The sequence below is a fragment of the Triticum dicoccoides genome, chromosome 2A (assembly GCF_002162155.2).
Source record: "Triticum dicoccoides isolate Atlit2015 ecotype Zavitan chromosome 2A, WEW_v2.0, whole genome shotgun sequence".
NCBI lineage: Eukaryota > Viridiplantae > Streptophyta > Magnoliopsida > Poales > Poaceae > Triticum > Triticum dicoccoides.
The window spans coordinates 748,712,714-748,733,187 of NC_041382.1; the positions used below are offsets into that span (position 1 = coordinate 748,712,714).

Sequence of the window (20,474 nt, forward strand, 5' to 3'; positions counted from 1 at the left end):
TCATCGCTCACCAGTTCCTTCCGGGCAAAGACAGTCTGCACATAGACGACGCGTTTGGTTCCGCAAAAAAAGGCGCGGCTTCCGATTACACCGACTTCCAAAACCGTAGCTGGCGTTTGTTTCGCGCACGACGTTTTCCGTAGCAGCGCCTCCTTATACATCGCTTCAGAAAAGCTAAACCGCCCGATCGGAGGGGATTAGAAAAATAGGACTCGGCCGCACCAACCAAACAATGGACGTATTGCGTAAAATTAATCGGAAGCGGCGCTTCCTGATACGGCGAAGCGAATGCGTTACCGGGGCCGAACCAAACGCGTCGTATAATATGACCGCTGTCACCTTCGACAGTTTCGAAATGAAATGGACAGTTTGGAATACGTATCCAGAAAGAATCGATCGTTGGTGCGTGTTGTATAGTACTCCCTCCGTCTGAAAATACTTGTCATCAAAATGGATAAAAATGGATGTATCTAGAACTAAAATACGTCTAAATACATTCCCTTTTATTCATTTTGATGACAAGTATTTCCGGACGAAGGGAGTATACTGTAATGTACTCTTTCCGTTTCATAATATAAAAACATTTTTACACTAGTATAGTGTTAAAAATGTTCTTATATTATGAGACAAAGGAAGTATATTGCATGCATGCGGCTGCTTAAGAAATGTATGATGTACTAATGTGGACGTAAAAATACAGAAGACACTAGTCGCGTCACCCGTTGCATCAAGCGAGAATCGGGCGCGGCCCGATCTACGAAACAAACGTAGTTTACTTTGAGGTGAGACAAGGCGTTTGACCCCCCGTGCCATCTTAATTAAATCGGAGCAGCGTTATCGCCGGTGACATGGACGGCGGTAGGGATCGATTAAACTCCGGCAGGGTAGGTGAGCCGGGACGACGAGCCGATGAGGCGCGCCCTGACCTCAATGCTTCGCAGCTTCTTTGGTTCGACCCGATCATTCTTGGAATGCAAAGTGAACTCCATTCCATAGAGGTTAAAAGGGGCGTGCACTGTGAAGAACACGAACTTGAGCAACCACGGGCACAGTTGTGCAAAGATAGTAAAGGCCGAAATAGGACAGACCAATTACGGTATTGGCATGGTCAACCCCGTCCATGTGGGCAGGGCCGGTCCTGAGATTTCGGGGGCCCGGGGCGAAACTAGATCCAAATCCCAAGGGCCTTAACATAAACGTAGAAAAAAATCGAGAAAATATGTTGAATTGTGAGCCAAACAAAATATAGTTTTTTTCTCTTATAAATCTCTTTCTTTACTATATATCGAATTGAGATTAACCTAATTTTTGGATCACAATCTAGAAACGGGTCCATTGGCAAGACTAGCAGATGATTTAAATGCCCATGATCACTGCTTTGATATGTAAAACCTCTAGTGTTATTCCTCCATTTCAAGTATCAGCATGTCACCGAACTAAAAAAATTGATAACCCTAATCATAACTATGTATAAACACTATCTAATTCCCAGCGGCTAGTTGCCACAGTGAATAGGCAACGTTGATAATCATTTATAAATTTTGATCATTCATCATGGTAAAATCTTATAGGGATAGACTACATGTATAAGTAGAGATCAGAGACATACCTTCTGTTCTTTGTAGCTTGTATACATTTTTTGCGGGTCTTTGTAAATTGTCTCCGGAGAGTTAGCATGATCGCACGGGAAGCAGCAGCGTGGTTATCTCCGGCAGCCATGCATGCACAGGGGATGAATATCTATCGCAAGTTCAGAAAAAGGAAGTTGAATATCAATCACCACGCAGGGGGCAATCTGTTCCCTCGCTGTATAGGCCAGTAGTCTCGAGGAAGGAAGGGACTTAGGAGATTTTTATTCATAATTACTCCTAATTAATCCCATACAATAACTGCTATACGTGTTTCCTAATCGCACCTTCGCTGGTAAGGAAGGAAATTAAGAGTAAACATCACCCCTGTTAATTGGATCGTAGATTAAAGAATGAAATAGCGGATTATGGAATGAAATCGTAGCAAAAAAGGGAAAAGGAAATCAAGGACAATATGTAAACTTCAGCATTTGGGGGCCCCTCTGGCAATGGGGGCCCGGGGCGGCCGCCCCGTTCGCCCCCCCTCAGGGCCGGGCCTGCATGTGGGATTCGGTTCACTCTGTGATGAACAGCCCAACAGTTTGGAATACGTTTTGCTAAAAAAAAGTAGTTCGAAATATGTATCAAGAAAGTTCCTTCTCAGAGTTGTAATTTTATACATGAACACAAAAACTCTAATTTCGAGGCTCATAGGCTTGCAAAGCACACGGTTTCTTTAGGGATTGGTCGCATGTTTGGTTGTGTCTACCTTATGATCCTTTAAATGTACCTGTAAACATTATTGGTGATTAACAAAGGGTGTTTTGCCTAAAAATATGCTCACTGCTGCTCTCTGCTCGCTTGTACTCCCTCCATAAACTAATATAAAAGCGTTTAGATTATAAAAGTGTTTAGATTACTACTTCAATGATCTAAACATTTTTAATAATCTAAATGTTTTTATATTAGTTTACAAAGGGAGTACTAGTCAGACGTGCATTAGTCAAGCGTCATCTTCGCCTCGTCAATGTCACTGTCCAAAAACGACAGGTTGAATGAACGACGGCGACATTAGCATATTGCCAAGCCGCAGTCCGATATCGCAATCGAATCGGCGAGCTTGCTTGTTAACCAGGGAGAACGATTTAAGAGGTCGTACTCGTGTAGGGTCTCGCAGACTCGCAATCTCTGTCCAGCTAATGCACAGGCACGCCAAATTATCTAGGCGAGGATGCAGCAGCCGTCGTACAAATGTGACACCGGGCACGTCAGAGGATGCCGGACGGAGTAGATTTATGGATGTAGGTGCACCAACTTTGCTTGAAACTGAAGCTTGATATGTTGATCAACTGGCTGGCAGATTGCATTTTCTTGACCGTTCATCGTAGAACATTCGCCGAACGGGGATAAGACCTCACCTGATGGCGTCTGCGGTGGACAACTTGCAGTTGCAGGTGGCCTGGCGTCAGTGTGGATCCCGGGGATCTGCAGCTACAAAACACGACATGTGAGACGGACAAAGTGTGGGTTTGGAGTGGGTAAGTGCGTGTTAGAGAGCTAATCCCAGTACTTGCACTGTTTTCATCACGTACTCACCAGTTCCCTCCGGGCAAAGACTCACGCACCATGCATACCGTGACTATTATAGTACCGCTGTCACGTCCGATGATTACACCAAATGAAAGATACGGTCCGATATTTTGTGTTCATCAATGCTTTAAAGTGCCAAGAAATCCCAAAAAGCACCTCCACGTTTGAGTTTTTACCATTAGTGCAAATTTTTATATCAAAACATGTGTTTTCGTGTTTTGGACAAAACGAGAGAGCTATGCTCTTAGACCTCCCCCAATGCAAATGTGCTTAGATGAGGTGCTAAGCATATTAAATGCCTTAGCAATTCAAGTCCACAATGCAAAGGTGCTAAGCTTTTGAATGCTAAGGCCCTGTTTGGTTCCAAATAAGTCATCAACTTATAAGTCGAAAAGTGTAAAAAGTGACTTATTTTGCCAAACGGACCCAACTTATAAGTCACCCCAACTTATAAGCCATAAGTTGCTCCACCCCAACTTAAAACTTATAAGTCACCCCCTTTTGCATGGGTCCCATCACCTTTGCATAAAAAAAACAAGGTAGAAAGATATGCTCAGCTGACTTATAAGTCAGGTGGTAACCAAACAGGCGTGACTTATAAGTCACTGATTTTAAGTCACCTGACTTATAAGTCAGGTGACTTATTGGAACCAAACAGGCCCTAAGCTTTGTGCATTTAATTCATTGTAGATTCAGAATTGTGCTTGCACCTAGGTACACGTGCTTAGCACCGTTTCTTCCTGAGGTCACCATACTACTCTCTCTTTTCTTAACTAGCATGCCACATCATATTTTTTGCTTAGTTGGCAACCTTGGCACCTGTACAAGGTGGAGCATTGGGAGGGGCCTAAAAGTCTTGTCTTCGGTTACTAAACTTTTTTGCACATGAGATCGAACATAACATTTAAGTATGCCAAAGTTAGTGTGAAATTATCTTATGATTTTCTTGTATTAGAAGAGTTTTTTCTTTAAAAGAGGGTAATGTTCCGGCCTTAGTGATGCACACATTTTGTTGTTGATTATTTATAAGTTCATTATCCAGCTACAATAAATTTCAACAAAAGAACTTCCACACATGCGTCCCAAGTGAAAATCAAAAATAAAATTGTAGGAAAGCAAGCCTCATGAATCCAACTGATATTTTTGAAGATAAGATAGAAGTTGTTATGAGTGTCTCAAATGGCCCAAAATAAAGTGCAAATCCCCACAAAAATCTACTACTTGCAACTTGGGATGCACCCCACTAACCAAGTTTTCGAATATATTGATACTACCCGTTGGTGCAACTAGATTAAAGGCTATTGGAGAGATCGCCATAGTAGCTTGGCACGTGAGTAGTGAAGGAATAACGCTGAATCAATTTCTCATTGCCACAAAAGTAATACTTAGAGCATCTACAACCTGACCTTTTGAACCCGTCTCAAACATCCGGGCAGGCTGCCCGGTCATTGCCCGGTCACGATTTTTTTAACCCAGACGGACCTCTCAGACGGTCCTCAAACGTCCGGGCTGACCGGCACCCCTCATATCCAGCCCAAATATGGGGTGGATATGGAGGCGCCCAGGTGCACCCGGGTACGCCCGCCACGTCGAACCTGACAGCCCGACCCTACTCCAAATTGCACCAAATCCACCAAACCCTTCCTCCTCCTCCCACCGCCCTCCAACCATTCCCGCGCCCTGAGCCTCGCCGGCCTCCACCCTTGCTCCCAATCCTCACCTCCGGTCCCGATCCACCACCGGAGATGTTGTCCAGCCCGAGCCACACCGCCGCGATGGAGACACGGTCTGCCTCGTCTGTGGGAGGCGGGGTCTCATCGGCGGCGACTTGCAAGGCGGAGAATGTCGCCCGCAAGTTGCGGCGACACCGGCATCGAGAGAGGGAGTCGGCGGCGGCGGCGCAGGGAGGTTCGGACGTGATGGAGCAGCTGTCTCCTCCGCCGCACCCGGATCCCCGCACCCTTCCCTCCAAGCGCCTATGTGGACTACGCTGTCCGCCCCCTTTGGGACACAGGATGATCCGAGCGCCGACTGGGCCATTCTAGAGGGCTTTCCGCCCACGCAGATGCCGACGGTCAATGTGTCTGACTCGCCGCAGCTCGTTCGGGCGCGGATGAACACATGCTCCGGCAGTGCCTGGGCTGCCCTCAACATGTTCGACGGAATGACCGAACAAGAGTCGATACGTTTTCTTTACTCTTGTCCGATCATATTTTAGCATAGACCACTAGTTCATTTTCTCATAATGAATGCTTGCAAATTTGAATCATGTAGGAGGCGTTCTTGTCGATCAATGATAATGAAGAACCGACCGAACTGGAGTATGAATTGGAGGCCACCACCGCATTTGAAGTTGGGACAACACCCGATCCCAATCCGAGCAAGAAGAAGAAGAAGAAGACCAAGACACCGAAGGCAAGAGGTCTGGCATTCTCAAGATTTGAGGACATCTTTTTGGTCAAAGCTTGGTTGGCCACAATGTTGGATCCAATATGCGGCACCGAGCAAAAAGGGGACACCTATTGGACGAAGATTTGGAAGGAGTGCCACGAGCAAAAGGAGTATGTGGTGCCGCATCCTGTCATGACCACTCGCAATATGGCATCTCTCCAACATCGTTGGCGGATCATTCAAGGGGAAGTGGACAAGTACGTCGGCTACTACTCACAAGTGACCAAACAACGTCAAAGTGGGTTGGGAGTCGCAACTGTCGTAAGCTCGATTGCCTCATCTTGTCGTCCATTGCATATGCTTCTTGTGTTTGCATTCTCATGCTCATACATATGTTGTTCGCTAGACGGCGGTGGCGGCCACGTTGTATCACGAGGTGGAGAAGAAGCCATTTGCTTTTAGCCATTGCTAGGTCATATTGAATGGCAAGCCGAAGTGGAACCAAGTTGTGGCTGACCTCAAGTCAGGCAAGAAGAGGAATGATGGCTCAAGCTCCAACAAATCAATTGGGTTGGACGATGAAGAGGATGACATTGTCGTGGAGAATGGAAAAGCCACCATGCCAAAGGACAACTGCCAAGTCATGGGAAACAAGTGGGAAAACTCATGTGTCGCCTGTGATGTAGCGGCTACCAAAATGTCGTCAACATGGACGGGCATTTTTTCAGTGAGGAAGAACAAGAAGGAGGAGAGGTACAAGCTCATGTTGGATGCGTAAAAGGAAAGGATGGAGCGGGACCGAAAGAGGGCGGAGAAGAAGCTCGAAATTGAGAGGGAGAAGATCGAGTTGGAGAAGCAATAAGCGGCAATCAAATGGGAGCTTGAGAAGGCCAAGACATTTGACAACATAGAGCTTGAGAAGGAGAGGTCGCAACTCGCACGGGACGTGGAAGATGCGAGGATCATGTTGGCGGACGAGACCCTCTATGATGAGTATTCGAAGAATTGGCTTGTGGACAAGAAGATGGAGATCAACGACCATAGGAAGTATGAGGTGGCGAGGGCAGCTGCGGCTCGAATGCAGTCGGAGGAGGCGTCCCAGATGTAGGCAGAGCAGGAAGCCCGGATGCGGGCAGCCGAATGCAGGCGGAGCAGGACGCATTCCGCTTGGAGCAGGCGCCGAGCCAGTGATCCGAGGCCATACGCTCGGACATTGATTTCATTTTGCCATGTCTGATTTGTTGAACTATTATTTGCTTTGCTTTGTTTCGAACTTTGATTCGAACAGTTTGTATCATATGATCGACCTGCATGGATTTGAGGATCGAAATTTAAGGTATGTGGATGTACGGCGCAACATTTGAGAGGTGCCCGGTCAGTGCCCGTGGACGCGTCTGCGGGCGTTTGAGAGGCCGGATTTGCCAAGTTCGGTTGTAGATGCTCTTAGTGCATCATTGATTAGGTTCAAATACATGGATTTGACCGTGAAGACCCCAGAAGTAGTCAACTTCAAAAGGAATGTGTCTGATTCATGTGATAGATTGACCATCACCAGTATTTCAACAAGACTTAAGCAGTCTGTCCATTTGATCCCGTCGATGGTAACGTTCAACGGTACTACACACGTTAATGCTGAAATAAGGAGATGCTGACCGGCCAGCAACAGCTAGCAACAGAAACCATGCACGTTAATGCACACTTACACAGGTCATCACTCGCCAGCTCCCTCCGGGCAAAAACAAACAATCTTCATCAATACTCCGCGACTATTTATGCTGCCAACACCGCCACCTTTGACGCTTTCAAAATGGAATGGACATTCCGAAATGCAACAAATCTCCATTTTTCAGTACTACCTATACTACAAAAATACCTCCACCGACGTCGGCAGGAACCAAGGGGCGATTGGAATTCGATCTAGGCGCCAAACTCTACCAAAAAAAGCCTTCCATTTTATTGAGGTGACAGTTCAGGCGGTTTGCGCGTGGAATCCTACTTAAATACTTACGAGAGAACAGCGTTTATCTTCAATGGCGCGAGTGGGCAGGAGTAGGTGCATCTTGAGGATGGTCGACGACGATTCTTGAATGCTTCGCAGCTTGTTTCGTACTTTTGTCCTCGGCATCGATGGACTTTCTCCGGATTATTTTTCTTTTCTTTCATATTATTTTACAACACCCCGTCCGCATTGTGGAGACTCTGATCTCTATGAATATCTTCACGCGGACGTCGGCACTCGGCAGGGATGAACATGCGCGCGATTCGAATTGGATCACGCCACCAAACCCTACTTCCTCCTACAAAAGAAGAGAATTTCCTGAGGTGACAAGAGGACACGATCTCTACGCCTGGAATCTCACTTAAACCGGAGAGAACAGCGTTTATCTTGAATGACGCGAGGTGGGTAGGTGAACCGAGGAGGATTCTTCAATGCCTCGCAGCTTGTTTGGTGCTTTTGTCCTCGGCATCCATCGACATTCTCCGGATTACTAAAAATTTTCTATCGTGGTGCGGCAGCAGGTGGTGGCTGGCCTGGCCTCCTCCCGGTCTCCCATGCGCCATGCCCAGCTCACCACTCCCTCCGGTCCGGCACACGGTGGCGTCGCATTGACATAAATCCAGTCTACGAAACTGGTTCAAACCCTCGGGGGGCATTCCTGGAAGACAAGATAAATCCCAGCCTCGCCTCGCCTCACCTGCTCGAGTTCCATGGCAATAAATAGGGGCCTGTCTGAAATGAATCGGCGACAGAGGGGAGTTACTGCCCTCGAACGCATCGACGGCACCCAATCCATCCTCTCCTCAAGGAAAAAGATTGGAGAATAAAGTTGAAGAAAGCGAAACAGTAGACCACACCTCACACAAACACCTCCCAACCCATCCAGAAGCCCCCAACCCCGTTGAGCGGCGCGCCTGGGAAGAAGCGGAGCGGAGGAGCAATGGACCAGCACCAGGAGCTGGAGGTGGATGTGGAGGGAGAGCCAACGGATCAGCGCAAGGAGGAGGCGGCGGACGCGGACGCGGGCAAGCCTGAAGAGCCGACGGATCAGCGCAAGGAGGAGGAGGAGGAGCGGGAGGAGGGAGACAACCTCAAAGAGCCAACGGATCAGCGCAAGGAGGACAAGCCTGACGGGCTGACGGAGCAGCACAAGGCGGAGGCGGTGGCGGTTGCGGTGGTGGTGGCGGAGGTGGACAAGTCTGAAGAGCTGACGGACCAGCGCAAGGCGGGGGCGGTGGTGGAGGTGGAGGTGGACAAGTTTGAAGAGCTCACCGACCAGCGCAAGGAGGAGGCGGCGGAGGACAAGGACAAGGAGACGGAGAGGAGCTCCAGCGAAGAGTCGCCGTCGCTCTTCGTGCACCCGTGCTCGCTGCTGCTGCGGTACCTCGTCCGTGCCTACGCCTGGTGCATGGGCATGGCCGACTGGTTCGGCGGCGGCGGCACAAGGCCGAGCGCCGCTCCTGCCGCGTCCCTTAACTCGTCACGGGAAGAAGCAGGCGAGGCGGCGGGCGTCAGGACCAGGGAGATCTCCAGCTCCAAGACCACTGACAGAGTAAGTAGTTTCCAAGTTTTTTTGCAAGCATTTCTCATTTCCGGATTATTCTCCATAGTTGACGACGAAGCTCTTGGCCACGCACGTACGCGATTTCTGCAGGGGTTCTACGTGCGGGAGATGATCGTGAGCATGTGGGCGGTGAGGAGGCCGCGGCCGCCCGGCAACCCGAGGGAAGGGCGCGGCGGCGGTGGAGGAAGCCACAACTAGCGTTCAGCCTTGCTAGCACTACGTACGCATCTGCGGCGGCAATGGAGCACGTACGTACGTACGTCGTCTCAATCTCGCAGGCTGTCAACTTGGGAAAGCAGGTGACCTTTGGTTGTTTGTTTGTGTGTATAGCAAAGTGTCTGGATAATCAAGAGATTAAGTGCTGACGTTCTTCACGTAGACTTTGACTGATCACATCTTGCCATAAGATTAAGAGTAAGAACTACTGTGTGTTACTGTGTTAGCACAGCTCTTGCTGCAGTCTGTGTTCTGTAAGCTGATTGAAACCTGCTCAACTTATCTGCTGACGTTGGTAGTTAACTGCTACAGCCTTTTTGTCTGTTGCTCGAGTGATGTGCTGTCCCGTGTCGGTGGTCTCGTGTTTCAGTAAGAAACTCTGTGTTGGTACTGTTCTTCTATACTCTGTTGGTATGTTTTGCCTGTGTTTTTGCAAGTGCAAAGTGCAAACCTGAACTTGACTGCTAAAGTTGGCTGTTAGCTACACCCTACAGTAGTCAGTCGGTCTGTTTCTCAGGTGGTATGGAAAAAGAGGAAGAGAAAACTATATCATCGCTGGGTGCATTGCGTATGAGTGTCTGTTCATTTTGTTTTATTTGACTCCTGGTCGACTTGTTTGCATGCCGGCCATTTGAGGAGACCGCTAGATCATCCGATTCCAACGGAAATCATACTAGTAGGAGTAGGTTATTGCAAGAGAAATCTTAAGCAAGGTAGTAACATGATGGAGTACCATCTAACTAGAGTAGCTAGTGCGCTACGTGCAGCTTTAGAGCCAGCCCAGATGTAAAGGCATTGCAGTCGGCAGGGTCATCAGATCACTCATCAGGCAGCCGTAACAAAGTGTACTGACCAGTGCATGGGCATGCCCTGATAAAAAAAAGGCAATGAGACGACGAATCTAACCGCCCCGAAAAGAGAACATACCGCTAGACTTTTTTACCTTTGGGGAAAAAGAGAATATGTCAAAGATGCAAAGTCCAAAAGGCCCCGGTGTGTAGCACGCAGTCGCAGTACTTCACTCCAGTGCCGTGGCCCGTGGACGACCGACGACGCACCTTTTGCATGTAGCGCTAGTACCGAGCGGTACTTTGTTGAACCATTCGTGCGATCACCAGGTGAATAGAAATTGTTGCTGCACTTTTCATCGCAAGTTAATCAAAAGGGCTTGAAATATACCAGTATGAAATTACAAGGGCAGCGACCAAATCGAAGGCAGAACCCACTGTTTGGTTTGAGCCCAGCTAGCCCTACCAAATTTTTATGGGATTTGGTTTGAGCCAAATGGCTTGCCAGACATTTGGCAACACAGCCCGGCCAGTATCTGGTTTGGTTCCAAAATCCCATGATGTAGCCAATAAAACAAAACAATAGTTTCACGCTTATATGCATCATTGGGCTACAGAATGCAGTTTGGTTTCAGTAAAAAAAAGCATTGCAGACAAGGCCAATCGAAGGTTCAGATCCATGCTTCATTCGGTCCATATATTGGCACCAGAGTTGGGAAAACATACTAATGACATCTGTAAAAATGGCCTAGTGGGGTCTCTTGCACAACATGGACATCCACCATTGTTCTTATCCTCTTTATGTACTAGCGTACCAGTACATCAAGGGACCAAAGGCAGAAGAGGCCTCAGGTAAATATATATACAGACAGGGATTGCAGAATGTAGTACTGGCTTATTACATATTCGAGAAAAGGAAGAGACGGTTCTCATCTGGACGATGTGCAGCGGTCGCACATCCGATGCCATGCCGCCCCCGTCTCGTCGCCTCTCTGCAGACCCGCACCGAGATGGTGTTTCGCCGGCCGCCGGCGCCGGGACCGGGAGGAGGGTGGTTTCGCTGTCTACCGGCCGTGTGCGCCGTGTCTGCTACGGGACGGAAGCGTTTCCACTCGCGAATTCTCCGTGTGCGCCGTGTGTGCGGCGGCGGAACGAACGGACCAGCCCGCGGCCGAGCGAGCGACTGCATGGGCTGCTGCGCAGGCCCAAACGCTAAAGCCAGCTTCCAGACAGGCCGGCCTTTTCCGGCTATTTCCTTTTTTTCTGTTTTTTTGTGTGTGTGGTTTTTCGTTTCGGGTTTGTTTTCGTGTTTTTTTCGTTTTCTATTTTTTTTAGATTTTGTGTTTTCTTCTGTTTTTTTATCTATGCACGTTTATTTTTTAATGTAGGTTTTGCAATATATAGTAAAATGTTTATCAATTTACGGTGAACATTTTTTTCAAATACACACTAAACTTTTTAAATATACGATTTACATTTTCTAAATATGGAAGGGACATTTTACATAATGTATGATGGACAATTCTGCTATATACATTAATATATGATGAACTTTTAAAATTATACAATGACCATTTTTTAATAGGCACTATACCTTTTTTCTATTATACGGTGATTTTTAATGTATACTAAACTTTTCTAGAACACATATTGAACAATTTTCTGAACTATATTTTTTTGTTTTAGTTGATTTTCAAAAATATTCAGCTCTTAAAAAACAAACACCATTTGGCGCGGGGGAGGGGGGGGTGAGAACTGATTAAAAACCTGAAGAAGAAGAAGAAGAAAATTAAAGAAACAACTCCCAGAGCAAAGTGAGCCGACCCATTTGGCTCGTCTTCAGTGAAAAAAATGTCAGGTTCCCCTAAAACAAATGTTGACGCACACATGCGTCAACTAGTCTTGCTGTACAGATGTTGCTATCCTTGGTGAGCGAAGAACATGGGCCTTGTGTAGGCCGCCACCCAAGAAGTCTGTGCAGGCTTACCGTGTGTCCCGTGCCTCGGTATTATGAACTCGAAGCTCATAAGAACACAGTTCACTATATTTCGCAACTCCTTGAGGGCGAAGAAGAAGAACAGTACCTCTATTGTTAGGCATGGTTGGACTCGACCAAAGGAGAATTTGGTGAAGCGTAATGTAGATGGGGCTTTTGGTATTGAGAGTAACACTAGAAGAATTGATGTTGTTCCTAGAGATGACCGGGGCTACTTTGTGACCGCTTCAAACCCAAGACTTGACGTTGTCGGTGATGCAATGACGGCGGAGGTGATGGCTCCGCGGGACAGCCTTGCCCTAGCAAATTCTGTAAGGTACAATAGGGTGGTGGTGAATTTTGATTGTACGGAATTTATGATCATGAAGAATGGTGGACATTTAGTAGGGCCTGTGGCAGCGACCTACGACGATTGTTTCTTCCTCTTTCGTGATATTTCCTTTGAATTTTATCCTAGGGAAGCCAATATGGCAGCACATGTTTTAGCCAGTAAGTCGAAGAACACTAGTCGTTCTGTCGCAAGAGGAGCCTCGTGCATTTCTTATGGTTGTCGTCACAAATGATATAAGCATTTTGTCTTATCAACAAAAATCAACAAAAAAATTGCACACTTACTATTCCGTACGGCTTTTCAAATCCATCATTACAGAAGAAAATGACATCATAGTTGATTCGACAGGTTGTGTGTATTTTTTTAGCATCAGTACAGACATAAACGCTCATATACACGAGCATACACTTATACTTATGAACGCACACACGCATATCCTACCCCTATGAGCACATTCGAGAGATTGAGCCGGCATATCATCTTGAGATTTTACAAAGTCACCATAGGCGCCTCGTAGTCGACGGGAACGTCTCCTCTCACTGAAAGCGTATCACCGAAATTCCTAAAATAAATTCAGGATAAATGCGCGCATCAAAATTTGAACCCTGGTGGGTTGCGTGTATGGAATGGAATTGCCACTCTCCACATGTGTGGGCTAAACCGGCCGCGTGCAAACTGCGAGGCTTTGCTTCAGCTTAGTCTTGTGTGTGCTCGAATGAACTGCGAGCCGTGCCGTTTGTGCATATCTTTTGCTCGTGTCCGTTTAACATGCCAAGCAGGATACGCTTTCTTGAGATATTAGATGGTGGGAGAGAGAGGATTTTCGTGTCACGTTTCCGTTTCGATGATTATAGACGACTAGAGCTGCATCTTTCTCGTGAACACTTCTTAATTGTTCCTCTAAACCTCTCCGCCGCGTCTTGTTACACCGGCGTCTCTGTCAGCGTTATTTCTAGAAACACCTCTCCCGCATCCTACTACACAGGCATCATTATTGCCGTTGTTCATCTCGGCCTCCTCTCCTGCGTCCTACTACACTGAAGCAGTCGTCAGGGTCATTCTTCTTGGCCTTCTCTCCTACGTCATGCTGCACTAGCTCCATCACCGACGTCGTTCCTCTCACCCTCCTCGTCTGCGTCCTATTGTACTGTCACCATCGTCATTTCTTTCAGCTTCATCTCCCACATCCTACTGCACTAAAACCGCCATGACGCACACACTGCATTTCTCCTCAATCGTTCTCTGTCTTAGCGCCCTCCTATTTGTCCCTCCGCACAGACTTTCTTTGCGGCGACGATGCTAGCAACTAGTTCGCCGCGCTGCCGACTAGATGGCTCGCCCATGACTTCATGCTTGTCGTGTCGAATGCGGCGCCACGGCTACCGTCCACTGCAGCCGCCAAGGCACTATACTATAAATATGTGTGTTATGTGTAACCGCTAACTCTTAATCACATCTATGCAACCAAACACCATGTAGTTGCATCAGCGCTGCCAATGCAGGACACCAAACACCATGTCAAAATTGCCCCCCTAATACAGATAGTCTATACACGTCTTTTTGTACACTTTGAAAATATGACACTGCTGGCCTGTGGCGTTGCTGTGTGTTTATTGTGGGGTCAGCTACCCCACATCGTGAAGATTTTCTTTTAGAAAAGGGAAAAGCTCTCCTTCACCCGACCGATCACTTGCGCCGCATCCGCCGGCTCCGCGTCCGTCGGATTGTCTGTTGATCGGACGGACGACAACCTCCCCGCTTCCGCGTGACGCGCGTGCGTTTCTGAAACAGAATCATTGTTTCAGTATAGTTATTCTTGCAACTGACCATCTCTTCTATCGACTCTATCAACTGACCATCTCTATCGACTGAGAGGCCTAGGGTACGCGGCTGGATTCATGAGGGGAGGGCGGCGGCGTGGGGTGGCGCAGGGCGTTGGGCGGCGGTGGCGGGTGGCTGCGGGCAGCGCGGGGCGTTGGGCGGCGGGGGCGGCGGCGCAGATCCTCCGCGGTGGCGACGACGACGATGGGTTCGGTGGTGCCTGACAGGTATGGATCGGGCAACCCTCCCCCTCCCCCCGAACAAGATGCTCCCATCTCGTCGGCTCCACCCAGGCTGCTGTTCGTCCCGCCCACCGCGTGATGCATTTCCGCCGTGATCTATTACTGCTCGCTGTCGGGCCCCAACTTGCACTAATTGATTTTGTGTTCCCTGTTTGATTGCTTGAGCATGCATTTTCCCGAAGGAACGAAACAGTGTCAAAATTATAGAACATACGTATGGTTTTGCATTGGATATGTGTGTTTTAGGTTGCTGAAATGTTAGTTCAGTTTATTGCTGCTACAAATTAGCAGACGTGCTCTCACCTAGTCAAATAATGCAGCTGACCAACAAGCGAGCTGACTATAACATCTCTCAAGCTTAAATTCAGACAACCCTTTCAAGCTGGACTGGAACTTCTAAAATAGAATTCAGAGCCACCAACTTGTTGCAGAATTCAGACACCCCTTTTGAAGCTTAAATTCAGTTAACACTAACAGTAGAACAAAAAGCGTCTAAAACAGAATTCAGAGCCTGATCAACTAGTTGCGGAAACCATTGCATTTTCGCGAAATGCATGATTAACAGCCCTTCGTTGGACTGAAACTCAAAGCAGCCAACTCGCATAGTTGTGAAAACTCATAGGTGTGTTTCTGAATTTCTGGAGCGTGCAATTTCTATAGGATCCCCTTGTTTCATTTTTCTGAAGCTGCTGTTCCAGTACTCATGCAGTTATCCATTTTGTTTTTTCAGAGGAACATATATGTAATTTCTATTTAGTTCAAATCTTCTGTAGCTAATGCAGTTATCCAGTTTGTAGTTTCAGAGAAACATATATGTAATTTCAGAAACATTAGCTATTTTTTAGAGAAACTTACGTTTCTAAAACTAGTTAGTAGGTTATGTCTGTAGCTTATGTTTGTGAAACTACAGAAATGTTTGTACTGCTAGCTTATAGCACAGGGAACTCAGTTTTTGCTTCTGAAACTACATATATCTTTTCTCTGAAATTTTAGCTACTGTTCCAATACATTTCCATGAATTTTTAGCTCATGTTTATCTAAAATTAGTTGGATTAGCTAATGTTCTTTCAAACCTTGTTTTGCAGCATGCCTATCTTCCAAACTCGTTGGTCGGCAAAGCGGCTGCGTGAAATAGCCAATGAAATCAAAGGGGAAAAGAGAGATGTAATAAGCAAGTCCAGCTTCGGGATTTGCTGTTTATATCTCCTTTGGTCCCTCCTCCTGAAGAGCTTCTTGATTTCATTGTTATGAACATTGACCCTAAGAATCGTGTGCTGAAGTATGTAATCTTCGCTTTTTCTGTATTTTTTTTCTGTTGCATAACACCTTTTGTTTTCTTTATTCTCGCAACATCTACTGCTTTTTTTTTGAATTGTAGGATTAATGACCACAAGCAGATCCACTTTTCAAAAGACATGGTTAAGAAGATATTCAATGTACCATCTGGTCGCAGACCGATAGAGTTTGGGAAGAGGGGCAAAGCTGATTTCCGTGAAGTTTATCTGGGCGGCGGGGATAGGGCTCCGATAGCCACCGCAGTTTCCGTCTTATCAAAAGCAGATGATGATGACACCATCGAGAGGTCATGGGTATTACTGTGCCTCGCTTTGGTCCTAGCTCCTGGGACAGGAAACATGGTCCCCCTAGATTATCTTTACACCCTACGAGATATGAGTATGGTCCATGAGTTCGAGTGGGATGAGCATATCCTGTGTGATGTGATGAGAGAAGTTAAAAAATACCAAGATAAGAGGAATGAGGGTAGAGGGAAATTTCTCATCGGTGGATGTATACCAATGCTTCTGGTACACCCCCTTTGATTCCTGTAACATCCCACTCCTTTTATCCGCAACAACAAATCTTTTTCTTGAGGCGCTGATATTTTCTTTTCTTTTTTGTGTCTTTTTTGCAGATAATTTACATGGACCATCTTGATGTGCCAAGAGGATGCTTAGTTGATCACACCATCAACTACTCGCTTCCTAGAGCTTGTTTTGTTCATGAAAGGGACTTTTATGCTGTTATCGCAGTGGACACCCTGGATGATGGGTTTGGGAAGCGTCCAATAAGTGATTGAAACTGAAAGACTTTGCTTTTTTTATTTTTATATAGAAGACATTTGTCTGTTGCAATTCTTAACTATTTTCTCGTCTTTGTAATGCAGTTCAGGACCAGTACACCGTGCGCAGTAGTTGAGTTCATGTCATATATAGATCAGCATCACCAAGGAGCTGCCAGTGAACATGTCACTGAGGAATTGCCGGAAATCAGCGACCAAGGGGGTGCTGTTGGGGGCGCAACACACACTCCAGATGTTCCTGAGAGCTCCCACATGCAAGAAAATGTACATGTGGGAGCAGATGCGGGTTCTCAAAGCCCACCTCACGCTGGCACAGGGGGTACCAATGGGAGCGCAGAGCATGTGCATGAGCCGCCTCCATCTAACATGGAGAGTGGTGACGACGTGTGCGGCTCTTTGGAGGAGTGGCTCCATGCATTGCCAACAATCGAGGAGTTAGAGGTGGTTTTTTTCTCGCAACTCATTTTTTCCTTTTTCTTTTTTCATATTTTTTGCATCTTCATTTCACTGGCATGTTACAAACTACTGTCCCTACCAATCTAATGCCATTGTTTCCGTGCATCGCAGTTGCCCCCACAGATGCAAGCCATATTTAATAAGCACAAAGAGCTCCATGCCAGAGAACTTAATGTTGCATTCAGCTCATTTGGGAGGGTCTTGCAAGGCATGTACTGCAAGCGAATGGGCCTAATGTTGTCTGAGGCACACAAAGCTGAGTGCAGCATTCATGGACAGAGAGCCGAAGGTGAAGGCATCACTTTCAGTGTATCAGGGGGGTCTTCTGCTGCAGGCATGTCTGATGGGACTGCAACTGAACCTTTTGCGCAACAGCCCAAGCATCCGGAGCAGCCCAACATTCATCCTGTCACTGTACCGCCTCCGCAACAGCCCAAGCAACCAGCCACTGCCACTGTACCATCTCCGCAACAGCCCAAGCAACCAGCCATTGCCACTGTACCATCTCCGCAACAGCCCGAGCAACCAGCCACTGCCACTCTACCATCTCCGCAACAGCCCAAGCAACCAGCCACTGCCCCTCTACCATCTCCGCAACAGCCCAAGCAACCAGCAGTGGAAGTAGGTCAAAACAACGGCAATGATCAGAGCAATGGCAGGGGAGAAGACTCAAGCAGCAAGGTAAACGGCACTAAATTTAAGCCTCCTCGCAGCCCAAGCTTCGCACATGTGAATCTGACGAGGAGGCCAGACACGCTTGAAGACAGACCTTCTTTTGGATTGTTTGAACCGGGGAGTGATGATGATCTACTATTTCAGGAGTTTCCTCAAGTTCGTACATCCCCTGCAAAAACTTCTGTTGCAGATTTGGACTCCTTCTTGTCGATCCGTACGAGGAGCCCTTTGTTTGGTGAATCTCCGGCTACCTCAGCTGGGCCAGTTTACGATGTGACTCCCATCGCAACACGTCCTCCAATTTCGACAGGCCCTGCAGGTTATTGCACTCATCTCTCCCCAACTACTTTGTGCTCCAACCCATGTTTTGTTTTGTTTACAGAAACTTAGCACTTCCATGCTCCAAAACATTATTTTTTCTCATCTTGTTTCCGTTTTCTTTTTATTTTTCAATTGTGGGGCAGAAGCAGGAGTAGCTGAGACAAGAGAGGAGGTGGTGATTGAAGTGAGCAGAGGGGGAAAACGTGATGCGAAGAAGCCCACACACAAGAGAGTTGCAAAATCGCCAGAAAACGCACCGAAGCTGAAGAGGATGAAGAAGATCAAAGTTAATGCTTCCGATGATGCCATATACAAGCAATACTGTTGCACAAATTACCACATAAAGGACCCTCCAGAAGGCGAGCCCTTGTAAGTGTGTTTTAGCCCTTTTTTGTGTTGATAAATTGTTCGTTCCATCCACTTGTTTGCCACTAACCGAGCCACTGTTTTTTTGCAACATGCAGACCTCCATTCATTAGGATAGGTGGGTTTGATGTTTCTTTCAAGCATTTCAGCAACGGGCTAAAAAAGCGAGCACATTTGAACAATGAGGTCATGTCACTTTATGTTGAAAGCTTCAACATCGAGCAAATGTATAGCAAAAGCAAACCTAGGAAGTTTGCGTTCTCATCGCATACAGCTGTGAGTCAACTATGCATTTTTTATTTTTCACAATAGAGTTTCTGCCCACAACTTCCATATCTTTCTAACCAATACCTTCTTCTTTGCATTAGTCCAAGCTTGCCATGGACCCAAGCTCATTTCAGACACGTTCTTGCAGCAAAGATCTTGAGAGGGCCTGTGAAAGAAACAACATCATGAAATCTTGTCAAGTAAAAAACTTTTTGTTCTTTCATCAAAGCTATCCTAGCGCAACATGCTCTGTTTTTCTAAAGTTATTTTTTGTTTCTTACTTTTGCAGTTGTTCTTCACCATTGTCAAGGACGGACACTGGGCAGTTGTGGTTGCAAACTTGATGCACAAACAATTCAACGTCTTTGACTCGAGGGGTGATGACCCTGACTATGTCAGCATCCTTGAGAAGCCATGTTGCAATCTGGTATGGACGCTACACCTCTTTCCTTTCTCTTTTTTCATTTTTTCTCTATATAAATTTTGTTGTTTGTGGTACCAATCATAGAAGATACAACTGTGTAATCCATCTTTTTGCAATATCAAATTTTGTAGATAGCCAACTTCAAGACTTTGGTCAGAGAACAAAACCCATGGAACCTTGACTTTGACAAGTTTGATCGTGTCAGCCCGAATGGGTACCCGCAACAGTCAACAATGTATTGTTCTCTGACCATTTTCCTTTTTTTCATGTGTCCATCCACAACTTTTTTATGTTTTGTTGTCAAGTGAGCAAATTTTATATGTATTTTATGACTTTTTTTTATTTTGGCAGGTTTGATTGTGGGTTGTTTGCTATTCTATACATGGAGAATCTAACTGGCAGGGGGATGAGACCATTCAGCGCGGTATTCCCTTTTTGCTATGCAACAATACTAGTTAAATAACTTGTTGTTTTCGGAGCACTTGTTGTTTCCATTTTAGCTAGTTTTCTAATGGTAATCACGTTTTTCAATTTTTCTCCTAACTAACTTATGAAGCTCCCTTGTTGTATGCCCAGGACACGAGGTCGTTGCTCAAATTCCGATCATTTGTTGCAGCGAAGCTTTTTAAGCACCCTCAAAACACACTCAACTCAGCCGAAGAGTTTCAGAAACTGTTGAGTAGCTCGTAGAAGATGTCAATCGGAGCAAAGTGTTTCCTAGATAGTTTTAGACTGCTTTTTTTGTGGACAAATGTATGCACTACATCATTTTTGTGTAACTAGAAACAGCAAGATGCTGTTAATCATCTACTTTATCTTTTGTGGAACCCAAGCTGGAGCATGTATCATGCTGGGGCATGTCCCTTTTTTCATCTTTTTTATTTTGAAATACTGGAGCATCACCCATATTGTGCTGTCAATGTGAACTTGAGTGCTATCATGCTGATGCAGAGATGAATGAAAATGACTAGTGTTTCTGAACTATCCATGCAGATATGTGAACTATCCATGTTGCATTTTTTTATTATTGATTTTCTGAAATAAGGTGTCCTACCCATAACAACACATGCCATGTAGAAGCATCCATGTATACAATAGCTTTTTTGCAAGCACCGGAAACATGATGTCGCAACTTGAAACAAATGGTACATTCATGTATGTGCAAATGGTACATTCACGAAACAAAGCATTACTGGAAATATGGCAAAGACCTCAAAACTACGACACAAAGTGTGAGATACCTTGTATGTCTCAAATCCAGGACACACATAACATATCTTGTAACAAAAATGTGAGCTATCTTTTTGTATGTCTCAAATTGGAATCGAACCTGAATACATCATCAAGGTTGCAAAAAAGAGTATTTATGTATGTTTTTT

General features: G+C 46.2%; 1 protein-coding gene across 1 annotated transcript; it reads left to right on the forward strand.

Annotated features, from left to right (window-relative positions):
* The first annotated feature begins 8,284 nt into the window (after positions 1–8,284).
* On the forward strand, positions 8,285–9,747 carry LOC119356907. The gene is made up of 2 exons (XM_037623897.1): positions 8,285–9,100; positions 9,203–9,747. Exons 1-2 carry the CDS (start codon positions 8,489–8,491, stop codon positions 9,308–9,310), a joined length of 720 nt encoding a protein of 239 aa, XP_037479794.1. The 5' UTR covers positions 8,285–8,488; the 3' UTR covers positions 9,311–9,747.
* Positions 9,748–20,474: the final 10,727 nt, after the last annotated feature.